This window comes from Sarcophilus harrisii, chromosome 3, assembly GCF_902635505.1.
Source record: "Sarcophilus harrisii chromosome 3, mSarHar1.11, whole genome shotgun sequence".
Taxonomy (NCBI): Eukaryota; Metazoa; Chordata; class Mammalia; order Dasyuromorphia; family Dasyuridae; genus Sarcophilus; species Sarcophilus harrisii.
Window position 1 is genome coordinate 488,105,609 of NC_045428.1, and position 27,990 is coordinate 488,133,598.

Sequence of the window (27,990 nt, forward strand, 5' to 3'; positions counted from 1 at the left end):
GAAACGGTCTTAAGCACTTCCGGGTCACTGAGTAACCTTGACCGCTTCGGATAGACATGGCGCTGGCGGCGGCTGCAGCCTTAGGACGCCTGAGCCTCAGTTGCGCCCGGAGCAGAGGTGAGGGTAGCGGCCGACGGAGGGCTCCGGTGGCGGAGTTTTCCGCGGTGGGAGGGGTCAGCGCTCTAGCGGTTTCTGGGGATCCCGGTCCCAAGGTTTCTTTTCGCCCCTCAGTGCAACTTGGACGGTGACCCCTGGAGAAGCCGGAGCCGCCGCTGGGTCCCTCTCCTGCCCCCGGCGCGGGCTGGTCCCGGACTCTCCCCTGGGGTTGTGCCGGGCCCCGCACCACGGCCTCCCCTTCCCCCGTGCTGACCGTCTGCCTTTCTCCCCAGCTCTGCTCCTGGGCCCCCGCTCGCTCAGACCCGCCTTCGTCTCGGCCTCTCTGCCGGACCGGCCTGCGCCCGGAGGACGGCGCGTCCACCTGTCTGCCAGCCGCTGCTGTACGTCCTGCCCCCGGCCCTCCTCCGTTACCCCAGCCCAGACCGGCCCTCCGCTCCGCCCCACGCGCCCGCTAGTTGAGCCCCTTTAGTTAGAAACGAGGAAACCGAGGCGCAGCCATTCGGGCTGCCTTGTGTGCCAGTGGCTTGGGAACTTTGGGAGAGAGCCACAGGTTTTCGCATTCCCCTCGTCTTGCCGCTATCATTTTGCCTCCTCTAGTGTCAACCGAGGGAAATGTCCGATTCTGAGAAATTCAACATTGGAGACTTTGTTTTTCGGAGAAGAGTCATCCTTTAATATTTAGGTGATACAAAGGGCTCAAAATAGATCATTTAATAATGCAAAACAGGTCACTTAAAACTTTTTTGCATGCATTGTGTGCCTTAATTTAGGTTGATAATCAAAATCACTTGGCAGTCACTAATAAGTAATTTTTTTTTTATTTTACGTAATTGCCACATTGATAATTGAATTTTTCATTTTATCATCTCTGAAGGAAAGATTTAGCGTCTTGTTTTTGCAGTTCAGGACAACAAATCGGCAAACATTAAGTGGCTGCTAAGTGCAGGGGATAGGCAAAGAACAAATCCTGCTCTCAAGGAGCCCGCAACAGACATTCGTTCACAGGCGAGCTATATACAGAATAAGTGGAAGATACTAGCAGTAGAGTCCAGGTTTCAGATTGTAAAGTTGAAAGGGACTTTAGTCTAATGACCACATTTTGCCAATGGAGAAATTGAAGGAGGGCTGGGGTGTTAACTTGTCCAAGCCCACAGAATGTGTCAGAGCTAGGAGTTGAGATCCTTTTATTTCAAATCCAGAGCTGCTTCTTTCTAAGACCTTTAGGCGCCTGTCTCTTAAGATCAGTGTATTATTAAATCTGGATTTTTTTGAATTCCTCAGAAACTACAGAAGACTAGATGTAGTATAGGAGAAAAGGTGTTTGAACGAAAAGATCTATCCGAATTTGAGTCGTGGCTTACTACTTTTTAGCTGTACAACAACTAAGCATATCATGTAGCTTCTTAAATCCTTAGTTTCCTCAGGCATGTCATATCCTTCCATGGATTCCCAATGTAGGCAGGTCACCTAACCTTGAATCCAATTTCCTAATTTGAAATAGATACAATATGTCCTTGTATTTGAGGATTATACTGTTAATTGTGAAGTACTGTATGAACGGATGAGTTGTTTTTAGTTTTTTTTCTTCCAAATAGAAGTGTGGATCTGATATTGAGTCTTGAGGATATAAAGCAGACCACGGAGTCTGCAAAGTGGTATGTAGACTTTACTGTTCTCTTGGAGCTGGTTGGTTTTGAAAGAAAATTTTCTACATGGCTTTTCAGATGGAATTTCTTTTCCACTGCAGAAGTTTTACATAAATAGAGAAAAGAGGCTTTTAAAATGAGCTTGCCAAATAATCATTTCCATTTCCAATGTCTCCAACGGTTGCTTATTGTTTAGTGATCATTTCATACTTTGCAAATACACAGATTTGTCTTTCCCCCAGAAGTGGGAATCTATTTTTCTGTAAGGAAATGAAAGAACCAGAAGTCATTTTTCTAGGCTCCCCATTCTTATGTTCTTTGTTAAATCTTTTATGCATTTTGTTAGCTTCACAAATTGAGACTTTGTGCACAAATATTTACATATTCAGGTTGAAAATGTGTCCTAAATTCCTTCCCTCATGTCACTTGGTTCTGTCATGTCACTTTTAGCCAACTCTAAGGCTGCATCTCTGCACTGGACTAGTGAGAGAGCTGTCAGTGTCTTGCTACTGGGGCTGCTCCCAACTGCCTATCTGTTCCCAAGCTCCGCAGTGGACTACTCACTGGCTGCAGTCCTCACCCTCCATAGTCACTGGTAAGCAGCATATTACTTCTTTACTATGTCTTCCCAGAGCTGATGTATTTCAAAGACTGATTCCTCACTCACAGAAATGTTTTAGCTATTTATCCCAGTAAAGTGGAATTACAAAAGTTAGAATTGGGCAATTCTTTTGCTTATGTGCTGTCCTTCCCTTTTTCTCCTCTCTCTCCCTTAAGAGAGGTAGTAGAATTGTTCCTTTGATGACAAAAAGGAGAGAAATTCAGAGGCTATTGAGTCAGTTGTAGAAATAGGGTTGCCATATCACTTCCTTCCTTTGTCATTGGTAACTTAAGTTCTCACTTCCTTCTGCTTTCAAGTTTTACTTTTTCTGTTTGGATTTTGAAAACTGTGGCCTTTTAAGTTGACAATTGAGATGATCGCATATTTTAAAATCAGCCCGAGTCAGGAATTCAGGTTAAGGGAAAATCTTCAATCTTTATTCTCAGTAGAGGTGAAGAAGGATCGGAGATGAAGGAAGATCCGAGGTGAAGGGGGGATCGCGATAGCAATGTGTACAACTGCATCAAGAAGCCAGCCAGCAGTCTCTCTCCACCTCTCTTCCTGCCCCTCTGCCTCCACCCACTAAAATCGTCATTTCCTATACAACATATCAGGACTTGCTAATAGAGTACAGTCCAATTACTATTTAGCCTCACGGGCTTGGGAACTCGGTGCATCAAATGGAGCTTCAGCCCATTACAGAGAATAATTGCCCTGAATCTCATTTCTAACACACCATGGCAGACTCATCTAATCTCGTTCTGCCTCATCTATAAAATCAGAATAACAGTTTGTTTTGTCAGGCTTAACTGAGAAGTGTTTAAAGTGTGTGATATTTGTCAGTTTTCATTTTACTTTAAAACATTACAATTATGTTAATTAGGAAAGACATTTAAATTAATATGAAGTTAGCTATAAAATGTTTAAAGAAATGCAACTTCATTACTTTGAAATATGGAGGGTAATTAGAATATAGCCATCAGAGGATTGGGATTTGCTGTAATTATTGGATAGAAATGAATTACACATAAAATTTATTTGTAAACAGGTGCTTTTAAAGTGCTTAAATTAATACCACATGGGGGAATTTTAAGTTTTTCTCTCCTGCTGTTTTGTTCTACCTTTAATAGATATTTATTTATTTAGTATAAAATAGTGACATTTTAAATCTAATCTTCCTACTTCTCCCCTTCACTCACATGCTCTTCTATTACTCCCTAGGTGCTGGTATCTTGACTAGTTTGAAGGTTTTCCAGGAGAATTAACAGTTCTATACTTCTGTTTTGAGTTAGAGGGATAAGAAGGGATTGAGAAGTAGGAAGATTAGGTTTAAAATATGAGTAGTAGAATAGGAAGAAGTGAGTATTGTTCATTTATTTTTTCTTCTCTGCATTAACCAGTTGTGAATGGCTGATGATGCAGACTATAATGTTGGGGCTGAGAATCTTTAAATTTAGAATTCTTTTATACTGTAATCGTTTGTAATAATAGCATTCCTTTGTTAAGAATTCTTCAGTTACTCCCTGTTGCCAAATAAAGTTCAGATTCCTTAGCCAGGAATATAGATATAGAAAGCACACAATATGGTGTTGCTCTTTTTCCTGTTTGTACCCCAGCCAAACAAGATAACTCACTGTCCTCTGTATATGTACTGCTTACCATGACTTTGCATTATTCCTTATACTTTGTATGGCTTTCTCTGCTTGTTAAGATTCTGCCCATACATGCATTTATTTACTAAAAATTTTCTTGACTTCTTATTTAGTAATGTTTTGCCTAATCGAGATTTCCTTTGACATTTTGTTTGTACCTCTTAGATATTTTCATGTATTATAACTATATTTATATGTATTATATACCTTTCTTAAATAGTGAGGACAGGAAAATATTCTTGAATCCAGACTGCTACAGTATTCTGCTCACAAAAAAAGGTGCTTAATATATACTGATTGAATAGTTTGCATTTCCTGTCCTCTTCATGAAAGAATCTGTTAACTGAAATGATTGTTAGAAATGCTATTGATACCAGCTGTTTTAACTATTTTAACTATTGTTTTAACTATTTGCTAACTATGTAACTAAATGCCAAACTATTGATTGGCATTTTAAAATATGTTAAAAGATAATTATGATTCTAGTGATTTATTCAACCCTTTTGTTTCATAATTGAGGAAATTGACCCTTGAGAAGTTAAATAATTCCTTTAATTTACAATTTTGTATTTTGGTAAGAAATTCCTTTGATTTAGAAAAGACTCTCCTAATGGCATCGAAATAAAAGTGTAAAAATTAGGAGGAAGCAGATTTTTATTTATTTATTTATTTATTTTTTTGTCTAGACTTGTGATTTCGCTGGTGTATGTACTGCTTGGGCAGCAATTCCTACTGCTTGAGCAGATCTACACCTGCTGTGTAATTGCAAGTCTCAAAGAATGGATTGTTACTGAGAGGTTTGAGGGTCTGCCAAAGATCATATAACCAACATGTGCAAGAGATGAACTTAAACTATTGTACTACCTGGGAGACTGCTATTTATCTGATATACCTTGCAGCTTTTCAGTGATCAATTAAAATTATTCAGGATAAACAGTTCTCAAAATGTTAAGGGAAATATGGAAGGGGAGAATATGTAGATAAATGCTAGTATTTGTCAGAGTAGGCCCTTAATATTAATATTTGTTGATTAAATGTTCATTTACATCCTGATTTATTCCTTTACGTTGTTGTCCTTTTTTTTTTTTTTTTTTAATACAACCATTAATGAATAAATGACAACCAATCAAATGCTATTTGGATTATCATAAATTCAAAACTATTGGATTTAGTTAGCTTTGCTGTGTTTCCAAATGTCAGCCAATAGGAAGAGAATAAATATGGAACCAATAATATTTTGATAAATACCTCAGTTAATATCTATCTATTATACTTTGTAGAAATTTGACTCTTGTTTATTTGTATTTTACTCCAAAGAAAGAAGTTTGGTGGGTTGGTGCACAGATCTTTTAGCACGTTACCTAAGGGTGCACACTCTAGTATAAGCTAATGCCTAAAATAATCTGAGTTATTTTAATGATTTTTACATGGACCCTTTTGAGCTTTTTTTGTATGTGATATACTTTACTAATCCAAGTAGATTGATAGCTGTCAGGACTTGTCTTTTTTTCTCCAGTACAAGACTCCCTGCGGATTATTCTCCTGAGAGTTCGATTTCAGTTAGAACTTCTTGCTTCCTTTTTTTAAAAGTTATGACCTTTCCTACTATGAATTGAGTTTTAAAATTTTTTTTCAAAACATGAAAAGAATATTATCTTCTAATTTTAGAGATTACCATATACAAAAGTTTCTGAAGAGATAAAAAAGATTAATGTTAGGAGCTGAGGAAGATAATAAAAACACTGCATTTGATACTTGACTAGTTCTTGTTAATAGTGAGGTCAGTATGCAAATATCCTTTTAATGTTACTTGTCATTTTTAGCTTGTACTATAAGAGAATTTTGTTTTTCTCTTTAGGGGTCTTGGACAGATTATTACTGACTATGTTCATGGAGACAAGATGGTGAAAGGAGCCAATGCAGGTCTCTTGATGCTCTCAGCCGTGACCTTTGCAGGACTCTGCTATTTCAACTATCATGATGTTGGCATCTGCAAAGCTGTTGCCATGCTGTGGAGCCTCTGACCTCCCTGGGAAAAGAAACGATAGAACACCCATTGCCTCTGCTCTGTCACATTAACCAATGAAAATTCGAGGAAAGTAGCAATGAAGTCAACTGATGAGACCTCCCCTGTTCTTCAGTGAGGCTTAGGTATTTCAACAATTGATCTCTATGAGGAATATAATCCAAGAAGGATTAGATTAAAAAAATTGTGAGATTGGCTTGTGATCCAAGTTCTGATGAGTCACTAAGTTGTCTCAGGATCTCACTAGATTTATATCTTGCTTAATCCTTGTAAGCTGCCACATTTCAATTAAATGCTCTCTTAAGAATTCAGTTATTCATCATTCTATTGTGACTAGATCTGTTCAGCAGCCTTGTCCCTCTTATAATATTTCTTGTTCTTGGGAATCTTGGGCAAAAGAAGACTTTTTGTTAATTCATACAATAAAAAATTTGCTAGAAAGAAAACCACGTGTTTTATTTTGAGAACTTTTCATCTCTTTTCACTGTTCAGATATGTTCACTCTTGCATGACTTAAAAGAAAGGCTTAAAGCTTGCATAACAGCTATATGGTGCAATGGATAGAGCACCAATCCTGAAATTGGGAGGACTCGAGTTCAAATCTAGTCTCAGACACTTAACACTTCCTAGTTGTGTGACCCTGGGCAAGTCACTTAACCTCAATTGCCTCAGCAAAAAAAAAGAAAGTTTACAATTAGGAAAGTACTGTTGGCTTATGTTTTTTTAATCTCATTAATTTTATTAGTACTAGTGTTTCCCCATTTCCCAAAATACAGATTAGTTTTCCATAAAAAGCAGAGACTTGACTGGCCCCTACTTCTCTTGATAGAGCTTCCTTGTTACTTGATATGTTCCTTGTGACATAAATATTAGTCACACGGAGTCAGGGCTTTTCCAATTTGGTGTATTTATGATCATGCAAGTCACTGTATCGTGCCATGCTGACTAGGTTATTACCTAGTCTTGAGGGACTTGAGTGCCACTAATTCTTTTTTGCATATTCTTGCTGTATTAGGATAAATTAAACCTTTTGTTAACTGTTTAATGACTTTCACATCTCCATAACTAACTTGAGTAAAGTGCTGGTGTTAAATCCTCCCTTAACACCAATTTACAAGTGTTAAGGGAAGGTAGAGTAGATTGTATGAGCTGGAAGCAGCTGAGTGTCTGGAGCCCAGATTGAGGAGAAAAGAATTTTTTAAGAAAAGATTGGCCAAGTGTAATGTTTGGATTTAAGAATAAAATTGTTGAGGTATTGGTCCAAACATTCTGGGAAGCAATTTGGAATTGGGCCAAAAAAGTGACTAAAATGTTTACTGAGGTTCTATTAGGTATATACCCCCAAGGAAGTCAATCGGTAAAGGGGAAATCCCCATATACACTGCAGTATTTTGTAATAGCAAATAATAGGAACCAAAGTAATCATTTTGGATAGCAAAACAAATTGCACAATGTGAATGTTATGGTGTGTGAAGGTAATCAGACACTGGGAATTTGACCTCTACTCTCCAGAGAGAATGTAAACTACCTTGAGTAAATGTAAACAAAAGAAGCTTTAAGTATCCCAAGGGATGACTTGCATGTGACTTGGTTTCATCCTTGGCACTATGCTTTCTGTGTTCTATTTCTGTATAGTACCTACCCTGCTCTAAGGATGGATGTGGGAATTCATCATTTGCTTCAAATTTGCCTCTTGCTGCCAAGGACTTTGCCTCTTAAATCTCTCCCCCTATCTCCTCCTTCCCTTTACCCTTCCCCAGCTAACCCTAATAAAGCCTATTAATAACTAAACTGGAATGGACCCCTCTTTCTTGAGCATCTCCTTATTCTCTGAGGTTATCCCATTCTGTAGTTGGCATGATTGGGGCAGAACAGATTCCGTTTCCCTACTAATGGAATGTAAGAAACAACAAATATGAATACAGCTTTACAAAGTAATAATAACCAGTAAAGTGTCATATAAAATAAAACCACTAAAATAATTAGCTTTTTATTACCAATAAAACCCAGTAGAAATAAAAATTATATTCAAAATATATATAACAAAATAACTATATAAAATATCTGGGAGTCTGGTTATTATGAATTGCTGCTCCACACAGGATTTTATGAATACAGTTGCAAAACACTGTAGAAAAAGACAAATAATTGGAAGGATTAATGACTTATGGTTGGGCTGCCAAAATAACAAAAATGACAATATTTAGATTAATGTACATATTCACTGTTATACATTGGTGAAAGAAACCAGTATAGGCTTCTTGGTACTCTCAACTATGACTACCAATCAAAAGTACCAAAGGGTTCCTTTATAGAAAAAACAGGATTCAGTGAAAAAAAATCTAAAAATAAATAATGTTAAAAAAAATTGAGAAAGAGGGATTTCTACCATCTTGGATTACTAGTGAATAAACAACTGTTTGGTATTTTTAAAGATATAACTTATCAATGAAACAGACTTGATACTTAAGACTTAAATGAATAGAATAGCAGTATGATAAACTCAAGGGCACCAACTACTGGGGTAAGTTACTTTAAAATTATATTATAAAGCAGTGGTCATCAAAACCATTTGTTATTGGTTAAAAAATAGAGTAGTGAATTGGTGGAATAGATTAGGTTCATAGGACAAAATAGTCCTATAGTTTTTGACATCCAAAGATCCCAGCTTTTGGGATAAGAGCTCACTATTTAAAATTTTTTTTTTATTATAATAACTTTTGATTGACAACCCATGCCAGGATAATTTTTTACAACATTATCCCTTGCACCCTTCTGTTCTGATTTTTCCCCTCTCCCTCCACCACCTACCCCAGATGGCAAGCAGTCCTATATATGTTGAATATGTCGCAGTATATTCTAGATACAATATATGTGTGCAGAACCAAACAGTTCTCTTGTTGCACAGGAAGAATTGGATTCAGAAGGTAAAAATAACCTAGGAAGAAAAACAAAAATGCAAACAGTTTACATTCATTTCCCAGGGTTCTTTCTTTGGGTGTAGCTGCTTCTGTCTATCATTGATCAATTGAAACTGAGCTAGATCTTCTCTTTGTCGAAGAAATCCACTTTCATCAGAATACATCCTCATACAGTATCGTTGTTGAAGTATGTAATGATCTCCTGGTTCTGCTCATTTCACTCAGCATCAGTTCATGTAAGTCTCTCCAAGCCTCTCTGTATTCATCCTGCTGGTCATTTCTTACAGAACAATAATATTCATAATATTCATATACCACAATTTACCCAACCATTCTCCAATAATGGGCATCCATTCATTTTCCAGCTTCTAGCCACTACAAACAGGGCTGCCACAAACATTTTAGTACATACAGGTCCCTTTCCCTTCTTTAGTATCTCCTTGGGGTATAAGCCCAGTAGTAACACTGCTGGGTCAAAGGGTATGCACAGTTTGATAACTTTTTGGGCATAATTCCAGATTGCTCTCCAGAATGGTTGGATTCTGTGGGGAGCCGGCACTAATCTACAGGCCATAAGGTGATAAGGCTACATTTCAAAAGACTGCCCTAACCTTGAATAGGAAACTCCTAATCACATCATGGAGTTTCCTACATGACCAAGGACTGCCCTAACCTTGAATAGGCAGATATCTAGGCATCTCCTAATCACATCCTAGAGCTTCCTACAACCAGAGACACCTGAGCAGCTCATCCTTGTCCAGGGGCCATGCTAATCTTCTCTGTATTGTAAAAATATGGAACACTTCACGAATTTGCATGTCATCCTTGCTCAGGGGCCACTGAAGTTTTTTCATCCTACCACCTCATTTTAAATATATCTAAAAGTCTCAATCCCATTTGGATATCAATAAAGACAAAGCCACTCTGGCAAATTCCCATGCCACTGGAAAGAAAGGCAGACTCATGAATCTTATACCTAAATAAAGGACATGAGTGAAGGACAGGAGAAGAAAGGGAAGTTCCTAGGCAAAAATTATTCTAACAAGGACCTCAAAACAGTATTAATCTTCTCATTGCCATAAGCTAAACTGACTGACACACACTTGTGTCTGACTTTTTAAAGTGAGCGTTGTTTGACTGCTTAGAATGACAAGCAAGGTTTCTAAAATCCTTAATTATGAAGGAATTATTTTTCTTCTTACCACTTGTATACTGAAGTGTGGGTCCCCAAAGACCTCATAATTTGACATGAGTGGCTGTTCTTGCTCATAAAAATGCATCATTCTTTTTGGAAGCATGATACTGATAAATTCTTCTCTTGGATTAACATAAGCAATGATAATTGCTTCTCTCTTTGTGAATGAGACAATTAACAGAAACTTTTACAAAATTTCAGTTATATGAGTTCAATAGACAAGAAAGGAATCAATCACTTTCAGGCTTTCATTGGATATGTTAACACACCAAATGGACTAAAAATAATTTTTAAACTCATGCTCCAGGGGCCTATGCTAGCAGAATTAATTCATCTGAAATTGGTGAGCCATTTACTCTCTGTGTTAGAATAAAATTCTCAGGTGTCTCTGGTTGTAGGAAGCTCTATGATGTGACTAGGAGATTCCTATTCAAGGTTAGGGCAGTCTTTTGGAATGTGGCCTTATCACCTTATGGCCTGTAGATTAGTGCCGGCTCCCCAGGAGATACGAAGAACTCACTATTTGACAAAATCTACTGAGAAAATTAAAAATTAGTATGGCAGAAACTAGGCATTGACCTACACCTATCCTATACCAAGATAAGGAAGTGATTTAGACATAAAGAGTGATATAAACAAATTAGAAGAATAAAGGATAGCTTACCCAGATCTGTGGAAAAGAAAGGAATTTGCGGCCAAAGGAGAATTGTAGTACATAATATCAAAATTATCCATTTTGTATTCAATAAAGTTAAAAAGTTTTTGTAAAAACAAAATGAATGCAGACAAGATTAGAAGGGAAGCAGTAAACTGGGAAAAGTTTTACAATCAAGGGTTCTGATAAAGGCCTCATTTCTAAAATATATCGAGAATTGAATTAAATTTATAAGAATTCAAGCCATTTTCCAACTGATAAATCGTCAAAGGATATAAACAATTTTCAGATGAAGAAATTGAAACCATTTTTAGTCATGAAAAACTGCTCCAAATCACTATTGATTAGAGAAATGCAAATGAAAGCAACTCTGAGGTACCACTACTCACCTGTCAGATTGGCTAAGATGACAGGAAAAAATATTGACGAATGTTGGAGGGGATGTGGGAAAACTGGGACACTGACACATTGTTGGGGGATCTGTGAAATGATCCAACCATTCTGGAGAGCAATTTGGAACTATGCCCAAAGGACCATCAAACTGTGCATATCCTTTGATCCAGCAGTATTTCTACTGGGCTTATATCCCAAAGAGATCTGAAAGGAGGGAAAGGGACCCACATGTGCAAAAGTGTTTGTGGCAGCCTTTCTTGTAGTGGCAAGAAACTGGAAACTGAGTGGATGCCCATCAGTTGGAGAATGCCTGAATAAGTTATGGTATAGGAATGTAATGGGAATATTACTGTTCTTTTAAGAAATGATGAGCAGGATGGTTTCAGAGAAGCCTGGAGAGACTTTCATGAACTGATCCTAAATGAAGCAAGCAGAATCAGGAGATCATTGTACATGGTAACAAGACTATATGATGATCAATTCTGATAGACATGGCTATCTTCAATAGTGAGATGATTCAGGCCAGTTCCAATGATTTTATGATGAAGAGAGCCATCTATACCCAAAGAGAGGACTATGGGAACTGAATGTGGACTACAACATAGCATTTTCATCTTTTTTGTTGTTTGCATGTATTTCGTATTCTTTCTCATTTTTTTTTTCTTTTTGATCTGATTTTTCTTGTGCAGCACCATAATTATGGATGTAGAATGTACATATATTTAACACATATTGAATTAGTTGCAGTCTAGGGGGAGGAGGTGGGGGTAAGGGAAGAAAAAAATTTGGACATAAGGTTTAGCAAGGGCAAATGTTGAAAATTATCCATACATGTGGAGGTTTTTCTTGGAGGCAGCCTTATTGAAATAAATAATTACTCCAAAAATCGCAGCCAGCTGGTAAAAATGCAAACGTTTATTTCTCCTTCCAAATTAGCCCGGTTAGTTGAGGCCTATCTCTCTGCCTGGCTCCAAGAGATCTTGCAGCTTTGTCCTTGGCTTCTGCCTCTGCTTTCTTCAGCCTCCAGCCAGCTCCGACTCGTGGCTTCTCAATCTCCAGTCTGTGCCAAGCTTCAAGAGCTCCCTCTATTTATGTGATCTCCCAAAGGTTAACTCCACCTTCTGGAGGGAGAGGGATTCTGGGTTATCTCCCAGAGTGCTCTCTGGTCCTGAGATAGATGTGAATTCAGACTAAGCCCTACATGTGTGAACTCCATTGAGTTCTTAGAGCTCTCTAAAGGTGTGAACACAAGCATTGTTTCCATCAGTATTAGCAACTTATCACCTTGTAAGGATTCACTCTAAGGTGTGAACCAATAAGCACTGTATCAATTCTATTGAGTTAACACCAGGATTCTGACATCATCCTTGAGTTTTCACCTTGTTTCAAGTTGAGTTGACACTAGGATTCCAACACATACATATATTTTGAAAATAAAAAGCTTTAATTAAAAAAAATTAGAGTTGAGCAAATGGAAGTTAATGACTATGGGAAATCAAAATACAATAAAGCAAAACCCCGCAAAATGAAAAAATAGAAAAAAATGTGAAATATCTCATTGGAAAAACGACTGTCTTGGAAAATAGCTCCAGGAAAGATAAAATTTAAAATTATTGGTCTGTTTAAAACTCATGATTAAAAAATAAGAGCCTAGACATAATCTTTCAAGAAATTATCAAAGAAAAGTAAAATTGGCTAAATGGAAAAGGTACAAAGCTAAGTAATGAAAACAATTCCTTAAAAATTATAACTGGGCAAATGGAAGCTAATGCCCCTATGAAAAATCAAGAATCAGTCAAACAAAACCAAAAAAAAAAAAAAAAAAAAAGGAAAAAATAGAAGAAAATGTAAAATACTTCACTGGAAAAACAAATGACTTGGAAAATCGATCCAGAAAGGAGATAATTTAAGAAATGTTGGACTACCTGAAGACCATGATTTAAAAAAAAAGTGTGGAGAGCATCTTTCAAGAAATTTTTAAGCAAAACTATCCTGTTATCCTAGAATTAGAGGGTAAAGCAGTCATTAAAAGAATCCACTGATCACTCCCTGAAAGAGATCCCAAAATGAAATTCCAAGGAGTATTGTAACCAAATCCTAGAATTAACAGGCCAAGGAGAAAATACTACAAGTAGCCAGAAAGAAACAGTTCAAATATCAAGAAGTCACAGTTAGGATTATATAGGATTTAACAACTTATAAAGGATCATAGGGCTTAAGATATAATATTCTGGAATGCAAAAGATCTACCAAGAATTGACTATCCAGCAAAAATGACAATCTTTTAGGGGAAAAGATGGCTATTCAATGAAATAGGGGACTTGCAAAGTTTCCTGATGAAAAGATCAGAGCTGAACATAAAATTTGATCCTCAAATACAAAACTCAAAAGAAACTAAAAAAGTAAACAAGAAAAAAAGAAATAATACATTATTCAATAAGATTAAACTTTTTCATCCCTATACAGGAAGAAATACTTCTAACTCTTTAGGACTATATCTCTATTAGGACAGTTAAAAGGAGTATACGTAGATAAGAGTGTGGGATATGATGACTTTGATGTGACAACATAAGAAAAATCACAGGTAAATAAAAAGATTGTACTGGGAGAAGAAGAAAGGAGGAGGCAAAATAAGATAAATTAATTGAAGAGGCACAAAAGACCTATTAGAGTAAAAGAAGGGAGGGAATGATCATTGTTTGAACCTTTCTTATCAGATTCAAAAAGGAAATAACATATACACTTATGTGGACATAGAAATTTATCTTGCTTTTTAGGGAAGTAGGGAAGAGGAAAGAAAAGCGGGGGGTGTTGAGAGAAAGGAGGGCAAATTGAGAGAGGTGGTGGTTAGAAGTAAAACAATGTTGAAAGAAAGAGGAAAAGAAAGAAAAGTAATAAAAGGGAAAGCGAGAAGAGATAGAATGAAAGAAAATAGTAATCATCATTGGATGAACTCTCACATAAAATGGAAGCAGATAGCAGAGTGAATTAATAACTAAAATCCTACAATATGCTATTTACAAGAAATACATTTGAAGCATAGAGATACACACAGAGTAAAGACTGAAGCAGAATATATTATGCTTTATCTGAAGCAGAAAAAGCAGGAGTAGCAATCTTGATTTCAGACAAAGCAAAAGCAAAAATAGATTTAATTTAAAAAGATAAGGAAATTACAACTTGTTAAAAGGTATTATGGAGAATGATTTAATATCAATACTAAATATACATGCACCAAGTAGTATAGCATCCAAATTCTTAGAAGAGAAGTTAAGTAAGTTAAAAGAAGAAATAGCAAAATTATGCTAGTGGAGATCTTAACCTCCCCCTCAGAACTAGATAAATTAATTACAAAATAAAAAGTTAAGAAGGTGAATAGAACTTTAGAAAAGTTAAGTATGATAGATCTATGGCGAAAACTAAAAGGGGATAGAAAGGAATATAGTTTTTTTTTGTTTTTTGTTTTTTGTTTTTCTGAGTAGTACATGGCACCTACATAAAAACTGGCCATGTATTAAATGGACATGAAAAATCTCAATCAAATGCAGAAAAGCAGAAATACTAAATTCATTCTTTCCAATTGTTATGCAATAAAAAATATGTGAAATAAAGGACTCTGGAAAGATATTTTAAAGACTAATTGAAAACTAAATAATCTAATCCTAAAAAATGAGTGGGTCAACTGATAATTTCATCAAAGAGAACAACAATAATGAGGCAACATACTAGAATTTATGGAATGCAGCCTAAACAATACTTAGAAGAAATTTTATTTTGGAATGCTTACAATGAACAAACCATAGAAGGAGGAGATCAGGGGCAGCTAGGTGGTGCAGTGGATAGAGCATCAGCCCTGAAGTCAGGAGAACCTGAGTTCAAATCTGGCCTCAGACACTTAAAACTTCCTAGCTATGAGATCCTGGGCAAGTCACTTAACCTTAATTGCCTAGCAAAAGAGAAGAAAAGAAAAGGAGGGAAAAAAAGGAAAAAGGAGATCAATGAATTGGGCATGCAACTAAGAAAGCTAGAAAAAGAACAAACTTAAAACTTCCAGTTAAATATCAAATTAGAAATTCTGAAAATTTGAATGAAAAGGAAAGTAAAAAAAAACTATTGGACTAATAAAACTAAGAGCTAATTTTATGGGGGTGGGGGGAGGTGGGAAACAATCCAGTAAAATAAATAAAACTTTGGTTAATTTGATTAGAAAAAAAGAAGAAAACCAAATTAGCAGTATCAAAAGTGAAAAGGGTGAATTCACCACCAATGAAAGGGAAATTAAAGCAATCATTAGAAGTTATTTTGCCCAATATGCCAATAAATCTGACAATCTAAGTGAAATGGGTGATTATTTACAAAAATATAAATTGCCCAGATTAAAAAAAAGAGCAAATGGGGTTAAATGTTTTATTTCCTTTTCTGTTAATGAACTCTCTAAGAAAAAAAATTCCAGGGTCAGATGGATTTATAAGTGAGTTTTTCCAAACATTTAAAGAACAATTAATTTCAATACTACCCAAACTATTTGGAAAAATAGGTGGAATCCTACAAAATTTCTTTTTATGACACAAATGTTCATAGCAGGGTACTCAAAACAGAGAAAGAAAATTATAGACCAATTTCCTTAATGAATAGTAATGCAAAAAAAAATTAAATAAAATATTAGCAAAGATATTACAGCAATTTATCACTAGAATAATACACTATTATCAGGAATGCAGGACTGGTTCAATAGTAGGAAAACTATCAGTATAATTGACCATATCAATAACAAAACTACAGAAATCATATGATTATCTCAATGGATTCAAAAGCTTTTGAAAAAATACAGCACCCATTCAAGCATAGGAATAAATGGAATTTTCCTTAAAATGAAAAGCAGTATCTAAAACCATTACCAAGCAAGTAATGGAGATAAACTAGAAGCATTTCCAATAAGAGCAAAAATGAAGGATGCCCATTTTCACTATTGTTATTCAATATTGTATTGGAAATGTTAGCTTTAGCATTTAAGAGAAGAAAAAGAAATGGAAGGAATTAAAATAGGCAACAAGAAAACACAACTATCACTCTTTGCAGATGATATGATGGTATACTTAGAGAACCAACTAAAAAACTATTTGGAGCATTAACAACTTTAACAAAGTTGCAGGATACACAATAAATCCACTTGAATCACTGGCATTTCTCAAAATGGATAATTTTGATTATATTAAATTAAGAAGTTTTTGCACAAACAAAACTGATGCAGCTAAGATTAGAAGGGAAGCAGAAAACTGGGAAACACTTTTTTTATAGCCATTGTTTCTGATAAAGACCTCATTATTTTTATAAAAATGTCATTCCCCAATTGGATATCCCCAAAGAATATGAACACATTTTCTTTTTTTCTTTCTCTCTCTCTATTTTTTTTTTTTTTTTTTGCTGAGGCAATTGGGGTTAAGTGACTTGCTCAGGGTCACACAATAGGACGTGTTAAGTGTCTGAGGCCAAATTTGAATTCTAGGTCTTCCTGACTTCAGGGCTGGTGCTCTATCCACTGCGCCACCTAGTTTTCCCCAAATATGAACAATTTTAAAATGAAGAAATTAAAGTCATTTATAGTCAAAAGACTCTAAATCATTATTGATTAGAGAAATGCAAATTAAGACAACTGTGAGGTACTATTTCATGCCTATCAGATTGACTAAGACGACAGAAAAAGATAATGACAAATATTGAGAGGGATGTGGGAAAACTGGGTCACTAAAACATTGTTGGTGGAGTTGGGAAATGATCCAACCATTTTGGAGAGCAATTTGGAACTATGCCCAAAGGGCTATAATACTTTTTGATCCAGCAGTGTCACAACTAGGCCTGTGTCTTAAAGAAATCATAAAAGAGGGAATAGGACTCACGTGTGCAAAAATGTCCGTAGCACCTCTTTTTGTAATGGCAAGGAATTGGAAATTGAGTGGATGCCCATCAGTTGGAGAATTGCTAAATAAGTTGTGGTATATGAATGTAATAAAAACTACCTTAAGTCCCTGTAATCAAAGCTATGGTTTTTCCAGTAGCAATGTCTGGCTGTGAGAGTTGGATTACAAGTAAAGCTGACTGCCATAGAATCAACAGTTTCAAATTGTGGTGCTGGAGAAGAATTTTGAATGTCCCCTGAACAGTATGCTTCAATCTGCATTCATACTCCATAGTTTTTCTCTGGATGTGGTCTGCATTTTCTTTCACAAGTCCTTTAGAATTATCTTGGCTCATTGCATTGCTGAGAAGAGCTAAGCCTACCAGCTGATCATTACACTGTGCTGTTGCCTCACAATATTATCCTCATTCTGCTTGCTTCAATCAGCATCAGTTCATTCAAATCTTTCCAGATTTTTCTGAAATCCACCTCCTCATCACTTCTTACAGGACAACACTTTTCCATTACATTTATATACCACAACTTGTTCAGCCATTCCCCTAGTTGATGGACATCCCCTCAATTTCCAATTCTTTGCCACCACAAAAAAAGTCCTTTTCCTCTTTTTTTATATAACACTTTAAACTAGTTTAGACATTTTCTTCTCATTAATGGCTTCTTAATTCTTTTTCACTTTCTGCCAGCTGAGTGCTATCGTCTACTTATCTAAGTTTGTTGCTGTTTCTTCTGGCAAACTTAATGCCAGCTTTTGATTCACCCATACCCGCATTTCACATTATGTCTATGATTTGCTGTTTCACCCAATCATTCTTTAGTATGAGATTATTTAGTTTCCAATTATTTTTTGGTCTATTTTCCCCTGGCTTTTTGTTGAATATAATTTTCATTGCATCGTGGTCTGAAAAGGATGCATTTACTATTTCTGCCTTACTGCATTTGAGTTTGAGGTTTTTATGTCCTAATATATGGTCAATTTTGGTTCCATGAACTGCTGAGAAGAAAGTGTACTCCTTTCTGTCTCCATTTAGTTTTCTCCAGAGATCTATCATATCTAACTTTTCTAGTATTCTATTTACCTCTTTGACTTCTTTTTTATTTATTTTGTGGTTTGATTTATCTAATTCTGAGAGTGCAAGGTTGAGATCTCCCACTATTATAGTTTTGCTGTCTATTTCTTCTTGCAGATCTCTTAATTTCTCTTTTAAGAATTTAGATGCTACACCACTTGGTGCATATATGTTTAATATTGATATTGCTTCATTATCTATGCTACCCTTTAGCAAGTACCCTTCCTTATCTCTTTTAATTAGATCAATTTTTGCTTTTGCTTGATCTGAGATCAGGATGGCTAGCCCTGCTTTTTTGACTTCACCTGAAGCATAATAGATTTTGCTCCAACCTTTTACCTTTATTTTGCATGTATCTCCCTGCTTCAGGTATGTTTCCTGTAAACAACATATTGTAGGGTTCTGGCTTTTAATGCATTCTGCTAAACGCTTCCTCTTTATGGGGGAGTTTATCCCGTTCACATTTATGGTTAAAATTATCAATTCTGTATTACTTACCATCTTGTTAACCCCTGTTTATGCTTTTCTCCCTTCTTTCCCCCTTACTCCCCTTCCCAGTATTAAACTTGTGAGCACCACTTGCTTCTCACAGCCCTCCATTTTTAGTATCCCTCCTCCCCACCTTAGAGTTCCTCCCCCTATCTTACTCCTTTCCCTTACAATTTCAGTATTCCCTTCTGCTTAGCTTATTCCTTCCCTTTTCACTTTTCCCTTCCCACTTTTCAGTGAGTTGGGAGAAGTTTCACCATAAATCGAATATATCTAAATTTTTTCTCTTTAAGCCAATTCTGATGGCATCAGACTTCTTTTCCAATCTAAATTCAATCAGTTGTTCCATGTTTGGTTCTAACTATTGTTTCTTGGCCCACATACACTTCCTCAGGAGACAAGTACTATAATCTGGTCCTCTCCTCTCAACTGCGAGTCCATTATTTTGCTCACTCTGCAGCTAGGTGGCGCAATGGGCAGGGTACCAGATTTGAACACCAGAAAAACTGAGCCCAGCTTGAGGCTTCCTCCCCTGACTGTAGTCAGGTCACTGAAACCTTTCTGACTTAGACTTATTATCTGTGAAATAGAGATAATCATCGCACCTACTTTGCAGGCTTTTGTGAGGTTAAAATGAAAGAAGACTCACAAAGTCCTTTGTAAGCCTTAAAGAGCTGTGTACAATGCTAGCTATTATTAATAAATACTAGTATCCAGATTTTACTCTGAGTTCTTAAGGACACAATTTTTGTCGCTAATTGAAGCTTCAAGCATTTGAGCCTTAGTGCTACTTGTTTGCAGCCCAGCCAGCATCTGTCTGACCCAGAAGGTTAGGGCAGGGAATTTCCTTCAAAGTCCAGCGTCAACAACAAAGTACACAATACTAGTTCATAGCATCCATATGATTGTTTTTTACATTTTCCTTAAAAAAAAAAAAAAAAAAAAGGTGCACCAGTGCTCTTTGTTTCATAGGTTGTACAAAGACAGGGGTGGAGATGGGGTGACATCCTGGGTACCTCACAGGTGTCCTCTCAGTGTCAGGAGAAATTGAGGAAGGCCTCCCCTATATGGCTAACATATGGGAGATCATGGACAGGGAGGGGGCAGTAAGCTATATGGTTGGAGGAAACATTCACCTTGATGGGCTCGTGGGATGCTTGAGTCTATGAGTGGTAGTGTTCTTGGCTGCCCCTTGGGATCTGGGGTCACTTCATCCTGCTGCTCTGCATACCTTATATGCAGATTAGAATAAGATCCAAATCTTTGTTTTTTACCTCTTCATACATAGATAACCCTGGGAGGTGACAGATCCCTCTTTCCTTAACCCTCTAAGAATGAAGTTCTACTGAACTGGTTCTCATGATAAACAGTAATAACTTCCAGTCCTAGCCCCAGCCCCAGCTCCAATCTTCATCATATGCACAAATGGAAGTTTTCAAATACTTATACAATGTGATTTGAGAATTCCCTCTCACAAATCATATCTCTAAGTAAACCTCCATTCCTTTTTACCTAACACACTCTTGCACAAATTTGTTTTTTAAATGGTCTTTGTTACCAAACTTGAGTATTTACAAAGTATTTACATATATACAAAGTATTTACATATATTTATATGTAATATAAATATATAAATAAATAAATAATATATATTTATATAAATATTATATAAATAAATAATATATATTTATATATTTATAAGTATTTACATATATACAAAGAATAGAAAAAAAGATGGTGTATGGAACACTGACATATTGGGTTTTTGAAGAATATTGAAAATTCAACATAATTGTAACACAAGTGTCCTGGTTCTTTGTGTCTGAACTTTCTTCTCTGTATTTTTTAAAAAATGTTTCATTGATATTCTTTTCTTTTCTTTTTTTTATCTATACTATTATCACTATGTACCCCTCCCTCCAGAAGCCTTTCCTACTCTTGTGGAAAAGTAAAAGTACGGGGATGGTTTCCAGAAGGCTTACTTGTCTCACAGAAATTATTTCCCTTATATCTTAAGATGACATCAAGTTTTGAAATGTGAAAGTGTTCTACAAATTTAAGGAATTATTTGACTGTAAGACCATTAGGGTATAAAAGTTTGACATGATGGATATAAGGAAAGAAGGAAACAAGCATTTTAAAAAATTGCTTTTCCAAATACATGCAAAGATCTTTTTCATCATTCATCTTTGCAAAACCTTGTGTTTCAACTTTTCCCCAACCCAAAACAGCAAACAATCTGATATAGATTAAATATATATAATTCTTCTAATCATATTTCTATATTCATCATGCAAGAAATCAGAAAAATCAGATTAAAAGGGAAAAATGACAAAGAAATAAAAAACAAATAAGAAAAACAACAAAAAGGTGAAAATACTATGCTTTGATTCACATTCAGTCTACATAGTTCTCTGTCTGGATGCAGATGACATGTTCCATCATATCTATTGTAACTGTCTCATTGTTGAAAAGAGCCAAGTCCATTACAATGAGACAAGCATTTATTAAGAGCCTACTATGTGCCAGGCACTGTGTTAAGCATTTTACAAATACTATCTCATTTGATCCTCATAACAATCTTGGGAGGTAGGTTCTTTTATTATCTCCATTTTATAGTTGAGGAAATTGAGATGCAGAGATTAAGTGACTTGTCCAGTGTCACAGAGCTAGAAACTGTCTGAATACAAATTTGAACTCAGGTCTTTCTTATTCAAGGCCCAGTGTTCTATTCACTGTATGACTGCCTAAAGAGCAGTCTCTGAAGCCAGGAAGATCTGAGTTTAAACGTCATCTTTTTCACTTGCTGGCTGTGTGAATCTGAATAAGTTACATCATACATCAATGCCCCCAAACAACCTTCTTAAGCTTGTAAGATAGCAACACAGGTGAAGATCTACATTTATAGAGGAAATACCTTGGGAGTATCCCAGTGAAATCACAGATGAATGAAATCTCTCTCCCCCAACATTCACAAAAAACATTGTTAAAAATTATGTCTTACTATAAGTTAACTTATCATTTTATCTATTTGTAATCGACACCCTGGAAAATAGAGCCCTGACGGGATAAAACAGAGCGAATAATTTTTTTTTGGCAGCTTTTTTTTCTCTTCTTCCTTCTGAACTACAATCTTACATCATTACATTAGACATCTTGAAGTGGATGTCCCATGGTCATCTCAAACTTGACTTATCCAAAACAGAATTCTCCATCTTCCCTCCCCAAACCCATTCTTCTTCCAAATTTCCTTGTTTCGGTCAAGTGCATCTTTCTTGGTGAACTCTATCACCTACATTTGTGAACTTCATGTCGTTCTTAACTCTTCATTCAGTTTCCCCACCTGAGGCACAGGGCAGTGCCAGAGTCACTCATCTGGTAAGCAGCTGTAGAATCCCAATCTGAGTCTTCTAATTCAAATTCAGGGCTTTATATACTTCTTTAGGCTGCCTCCTCACACACAACACTGTCTCCCATCTCATGGCTTTGTCTTTGTCCAGCATGTCTAGGGGGAACTTTCTCCTCATCTCCGATTCTTAGAATTCCTAATTAGTTTCCAAGCTCAGTTCACACCTTGCACGAAGCCTAGCTTTATCTTTCTCCCCCAAGAGCATACTTCTTCCCCACCAATATTGTCTTATAACTGTTTATTTTGTCTCCATATGTCTAATACACATACACATTTATAGATATATCTGTATATGTTTATGTATGTGTGTGCAATATACATATGTTTTCCCATGTAAGCTCCTGGAAGACGGACATTATTTCATTTTTTTTTCCCTTTGTATCTCCAGTGCTTAATCTAATGCCTGGTACATAATAGGTCCCTAATGAATATTTGTTGATTGATAAGAAAAGTATGGCCATAGCTGTGATGGTGAGAAACATTACAGCATTGTAGCCTGAAGGAAAATAAGACTGCTATAGTCGGAATTTGTTTATACTGTTTCCTATCCCACTACCATCTTTACCTATAAAAATCCCTACTTCCAAAATGCACCTCAAATGCCATCGCCATCATGACATCTTGAGTTCTCCAGATGGAGAGGATCTTTCTTCAGACCTTAAACAGCATTTTTTTGTAAATAATATTTTATTTTTTCCCATTATGTGTAAAGATACTTTTCAACATTTATCTTTTTAAAAATTTATTTAAACTTATTGATTTATTTAGATTTGTAGAATAAAACAAGCATTTCCATAAAATAGTTCAATAAAAAAGATGATTGCAGATGAAACCACAGACTCAGTATGTGCAACTTGTTGTTCCTTTGAAATATATTACAGTTATCTTGTAAACTTCCCTTCCTCCTCTTTTTTCTTTCTTCCCTCCCCCTCATCTCAGAGATAGCAATTGTTAGTCATAAATAGATCATATATGTACATATAGAATATAGATTTATTCTATGTATATCTATTTATCAGTTCTTTCTCTGGATGCAGATAACATCTTTTTTCATATGTCCTTTATAGTTAATTTGAGTATTTATAATAGTCAAAATGAATTATTTGCTCCAATTCATTCTTTTTTGTGGTATTTTTTATAGTATATTTAATAATATTTTATTTTTTTCCAATTACATGTAAGAATAGTTTTAGATTTTGTAAGATTTTAATTTCCAGATTTTTCTTTTTGTTTCCCTTTCCTCCCCTCTTCCCAAGATATTAATCAATCTGATATATATATATATATATGCATATATATATATCTCACAAATATGTGAGATTTTTGTGAGATTTTGAATTCCAAATTTCCTTCCTTTTCCCTTTCCTCCTTCTCTAAGACATCAAGCAATCTGATTTAGGTTGTACATATAAAATTATGGAAAAACATTTCCACATTAGTCATATTGTGAAAGAAGAAACAGAATAGAAGGGAAAAGCCTCAAAAAACAAAAAACAAAAAAATAATGAGCCTTGATTTGCATTCAGACTTCATAGTTTTACTCTGAATGTGAGTAGCATTTTCTTTCATGAATCTTTTGGAATTGTCTTGGATCATTGAATTGCTGAGAAGAGCAAAGTCAGTCCTAGTTGATCATGGCACAGAGTTACTCTTACTGGGTACAATGCTCTTCCCGTTCTGCTCACTTCACTCAACATTAAATAGCACATCATACTCCTATTTTGCAAGCGAGAGGGACACAAGTGCGACAACAAAGGAAGCTGGTAGTCTAGTGATGATGGGGAAGCAAAGGCCTGGTTAGGCTGGCTCCCCAAACTCCTAAGTCAGCAGTTTGTGGTTACATTGTGTAAGAGCAGACCTCAGTAACCCCAGGTCATCACTGGCCTTTGCTTCCCAATTCTAAATGCTATATAAATGTCTTCTATTTATTATTGCTATCATTATGACAGCTGATTATCATGACCAATGTCCAAAGTGATCCTATTAAATAAAAAAACCCTAAAATCCATTCATTATTCTCTGCATAGGATAGGGAAATAGAAAAACTATTTTACAAAAATTTCAGTAAACAGTTAAAATTGATTATTTTTTTGAACATTCAAGAGAACAACTTCTAGGCAATTGGAAATTTAATTCTTTAAAATATATCATTCATATCCTTGTTTCATATGTTTTGAATTCGAAGGGACCTTCAAAGCTACCCAGTTCAACCTAATCATTACAGAAGAGGAAACTGAGACCCAAAGAGTTAAGTGACACACTCAAGTCAAAAGACACTAAAAGGCAGAGGGAAGACTGAACGTAGATCCTTTGACTTTAAATCCATTGCTCAATCCATTCCCTGTGTGGCTCCTGGGGACAAAAAGCCAAAGGAAATATTTCAATATGAAAAGCCAACAGGTCTATGGGGGAAGTATGATGTTCAGGGAGACTCAGACTGCTTGCATATGGGTCCCTCAGAAAAGACTTCCCAGGATCAAGGACTTTGTAGATTTGTCTCCCTATGAAACTACAGCTCCTACCTGTATGTTTACTAGTCAGCTGGAAGACACCATTACCTTAAAGCAGAAGATCTCGATGGAATTGGGTGGAAAGAAAAGTAGCAACACACCTAGGGCCCACTTTTCCACCAATACATTGACTGGCCCTCTGTACTGTAATCTCTCAAGAGGTTTGGGGTGAGCAAGATAAAACAAATAAAACAAATGAACCCATTCGCTATAAGAAAACGTACACCTCCTTGAAAACCTGTACCCCATCACCTCTCTTTGAAAAGGGGGAAGCACGTTTCACTATCAGTCCTCTGAAGTCATACTTAGTTGCTCCATTAAAGAGTTCTGAAATTTTTCATAGTTGTTTTCCTATACATGATTGTGGTGACCATATAAATCATTCTTAATTCATTCTGCATCACTTCATATAACAAGTGTTTCTTTGAATTCTTTGCAACTGTTGTTATTTTATGACATAACACATCATTACATTTATTTACCATCATTTGTTTAATCATTCCCCATTTGGTGAAAACTCACTTTTTGGTTCTTTGCTTTGACAAAAAGTACATTTAGAAAGGTTTTTTTTTTTTTTTTTGTTTTTGTTTTTGGCATATTTGGGACCTTTCCTTCTGTTTCTGACAGCCTTCAGATATATGCCTAAAAGCAATAATAGCATTCCTGAGTCAGAGTACATATAGTTTAATAAATTTTTAGTAGAATTTGTTAGTACAAAATGCTTCAGGGACCTGAGATTTGTTCGCTGAGAAACTATTTATAAATTATAGTGTTGGACAGTTGCTGGAGACTCAAAGAGAAGTGACTTGCTTATGGTCACACAGAAGTGTCACAGGCAGAATTTCAACTCAGCCCTTTTTGACCTCAAGTCCAGGATTTTATCCATTAAACCACATTATCTTTTAGTACAATATAAATGATAGAAAAAAGAAATATATTTTTCTTATAAAACAATGCTTTATTAATCTATTAAAGAAGACAGGTGTCTAGATATGCAACCTGTTCCTATTCTACCTGTAAATTCCACATCACTCAGATATGAAATTAGGCTCAATAATGTTGATATGGGGGCAGCTACATGGTGCAGTACCAGTCCTGAAGTCAGGAGAACCTGAGTTCAAATCTGGTCTCAGACATTTAACACTTCCTAATTGTGTGAACCTGGGCAAGTCACTTAACTGGCCCAATTGGCTCAGCAAAAAAAAAATTAATAATAATGTTAGTATCTTTTGACAACAAAGATCATAGAATAGAGAAGTAGATCAGCAAGAACCATGAAACATATTTGACACATTCAACAGCTGAATCAATTGTAAATTGCTTGGGATGGATGGTTTTCCCCTAAAGAGGATGGGGTGGGGGGGAGGATGTGAAACCTTGATTATTGCCTAATTTTATCTGTCAGCAGCAAGTGCTAGATGAGACATTGCTGCTTCGGTAAAACTATAAGGGCCTGCTTTGGCTACCTTATGCATGAAACTGTGGTCAATTAATTTTTTACTGAAGGATATCTTCATTGAGTTCTTAAAATGGTTTCAGACAGTTTTATGTAATTTGGTGTATATTTCCAACTGAAGACAAAAAACTAGATTAGTTTTTGTTTTTTTTTTAAGTTCCAAACATGTTTTGAATGTAATCTCTGAGCATTATAAGACAAGGAATTCTACCAATTTAAGAGAGCCCAATGTTACAATAATAAGGATCAGGAGTTAGAATTTATTAGGGAAAAAAAGGAGAGCTAGTTATCATTGATCTTAGACAAAGTCAAACTTAAAGATTCAATTAAGAGAGAAATTGACATTATATGTCAGTCATATTAATATTGTTTTAGATGCATGTCTGTACGTGTAATGTGTATGTATGTAGGTATGTCTGTAGGTGTATGTGTGGGTGTACATGCAGGCATGTATATATATATATATATGAATATAAACACATGTATATATGTATACAGTTAAGAACAGATATATTTATATATGTAGATATTGTACAACTAGTAACCTTCTTCTTTGTTTCAAAATTTTTGCTGCTGTGAAAAATAAGGCTGTAAATGTTTCATTATACAATAATACAAACAATGTATGATATGTGGGGTATACATATGTGCAAGCATGTAAGTGTGTATATATACATATACATATGCCCTCCTTCCCTTTGGATATAAGCCCAAGAATGACCTCTCTGTAACCAATAGTCTCTCTTCTCTCTCTGGCGGGTCCTTCTGTTCTCAGACCACCTTGTCTCCTGGATTCTCCTGAGAGGGAAGAGAGATTAGGGCACTTCTGGACAGGTAGCCTTTTCCCCTCTGAACTAGTTGCTCAATCCATTTCCTATGTGGCTCCTGGGGACAAGAAACCAAAGGAAATATTTCAATATGAAAAGCCAACAGGTCTTTGGTCCACCTAATTCATGGAAAAGAGCCGAGAGCAGTCAGTGCTTTTTGTCCCCACTCAGTGGGAGCTTAGACATTGGGAAAGTTAACCCAGCAGTGGAGAAGAAGCAATACAGTGATGATTTACAACAAATTTGGAATGTGAAGAATCTAGGTCGGTAAATTGGATTTCAGTTCCTGGCCAAATTTTAGAATGTTTTATTAAAGGAAGTGAACTTGTAGGAAAGGAAATTATGATGACAAAGCACCAATTCAGTATTCAAAGAATAGGTCATCTAAGACAATAGTCTTTTTTTTTTGGACAATTCTGACCATATTGTTTTCAGCCATGTTTGACTCTTTGTTGACCCCATTTGGGGTTTTCCTGGCTGAGATACTGGCCATTTCCTTCTCTAATCCACTTTACTGAGAAGGACACTGACGCGTAGTTAGTGTTTGAGGCCAGGTTTGAACTCAAATCCTTCTAACATCAGGCTTGGCCCTCTAATTCTCCGTCACTTACGTGTCCTACTAAATAGACTCCTGTGCTTCTCTGTTACCTCCAGGACCAATTCTGCAATTCTGCTTTTGACTTAAAATCTTTCATAATCTGGCCCCCTCCCACCTTTCCAGTCTTTTTTCATTACGCTCCTCTCCATGTACCCTACCTTCCAACAAAACCGGCTTCCTTGCTGTTCCCAGAAGGTTTCACCTGTGGATTGTATAGCTTTTCACTAACTGCCCCCAAGCCTGGAATATTTTCCCTTTTCGTTTTTGTCTGTGGCTTCCTTTAAGTCTCAGTCAAGTTCCCCCTTCCACAAGAAGTCTTTTTGATCTCCCTCAGAGACACTCCCTTCCCTTCAGAAATCATCTCTGGTGTGTACAGAGTTGTTTGTATGTTCTTTGAATGTGAGCTCTCTGAGGGGAGGGACCGCATTTTTGCCTTTCTTTGTGTCCCCAATCCGGGGCTTTGCTCATAGTAAGTATTTAATAACTTTATTATTATTGATTTGGCTTGACA

The 27,990-nt window shown here is 36.1% G+C and overlaps 1 protein-coding gene across 1 annotated transcript; it reads left to right on the forward strand.

Annotated features, from left to right (window-relative positions):
- The first annotated feature begins 25 nt into the window (after positions 1 to 25).
- On the forward strand, positions 26 to 6,488 carry SDHD (succinate dehydrogenase complex subunit D). The gene is made up of 4 exons (XM_003764221.4): positions 26 to 117; positions 390 to 497; positions 2,214 to 2,358; positions 5,875 to 6,488. The coding sequence occupies exons 1-4, from the start codon at positions 57 to 59 to the stop codon at positions 6,038 to 6,040; spliced, it is 480 nt and encodes a 159-aa protein (XP_003764269.1). The 5' UTR covers positions 26 to 56; the 3' UTR covers positions 6,041 to 6,488.
- The last annotated feature ends 21,502 nt before the right edge of the window (positions 6,489 to 27,990 follow it).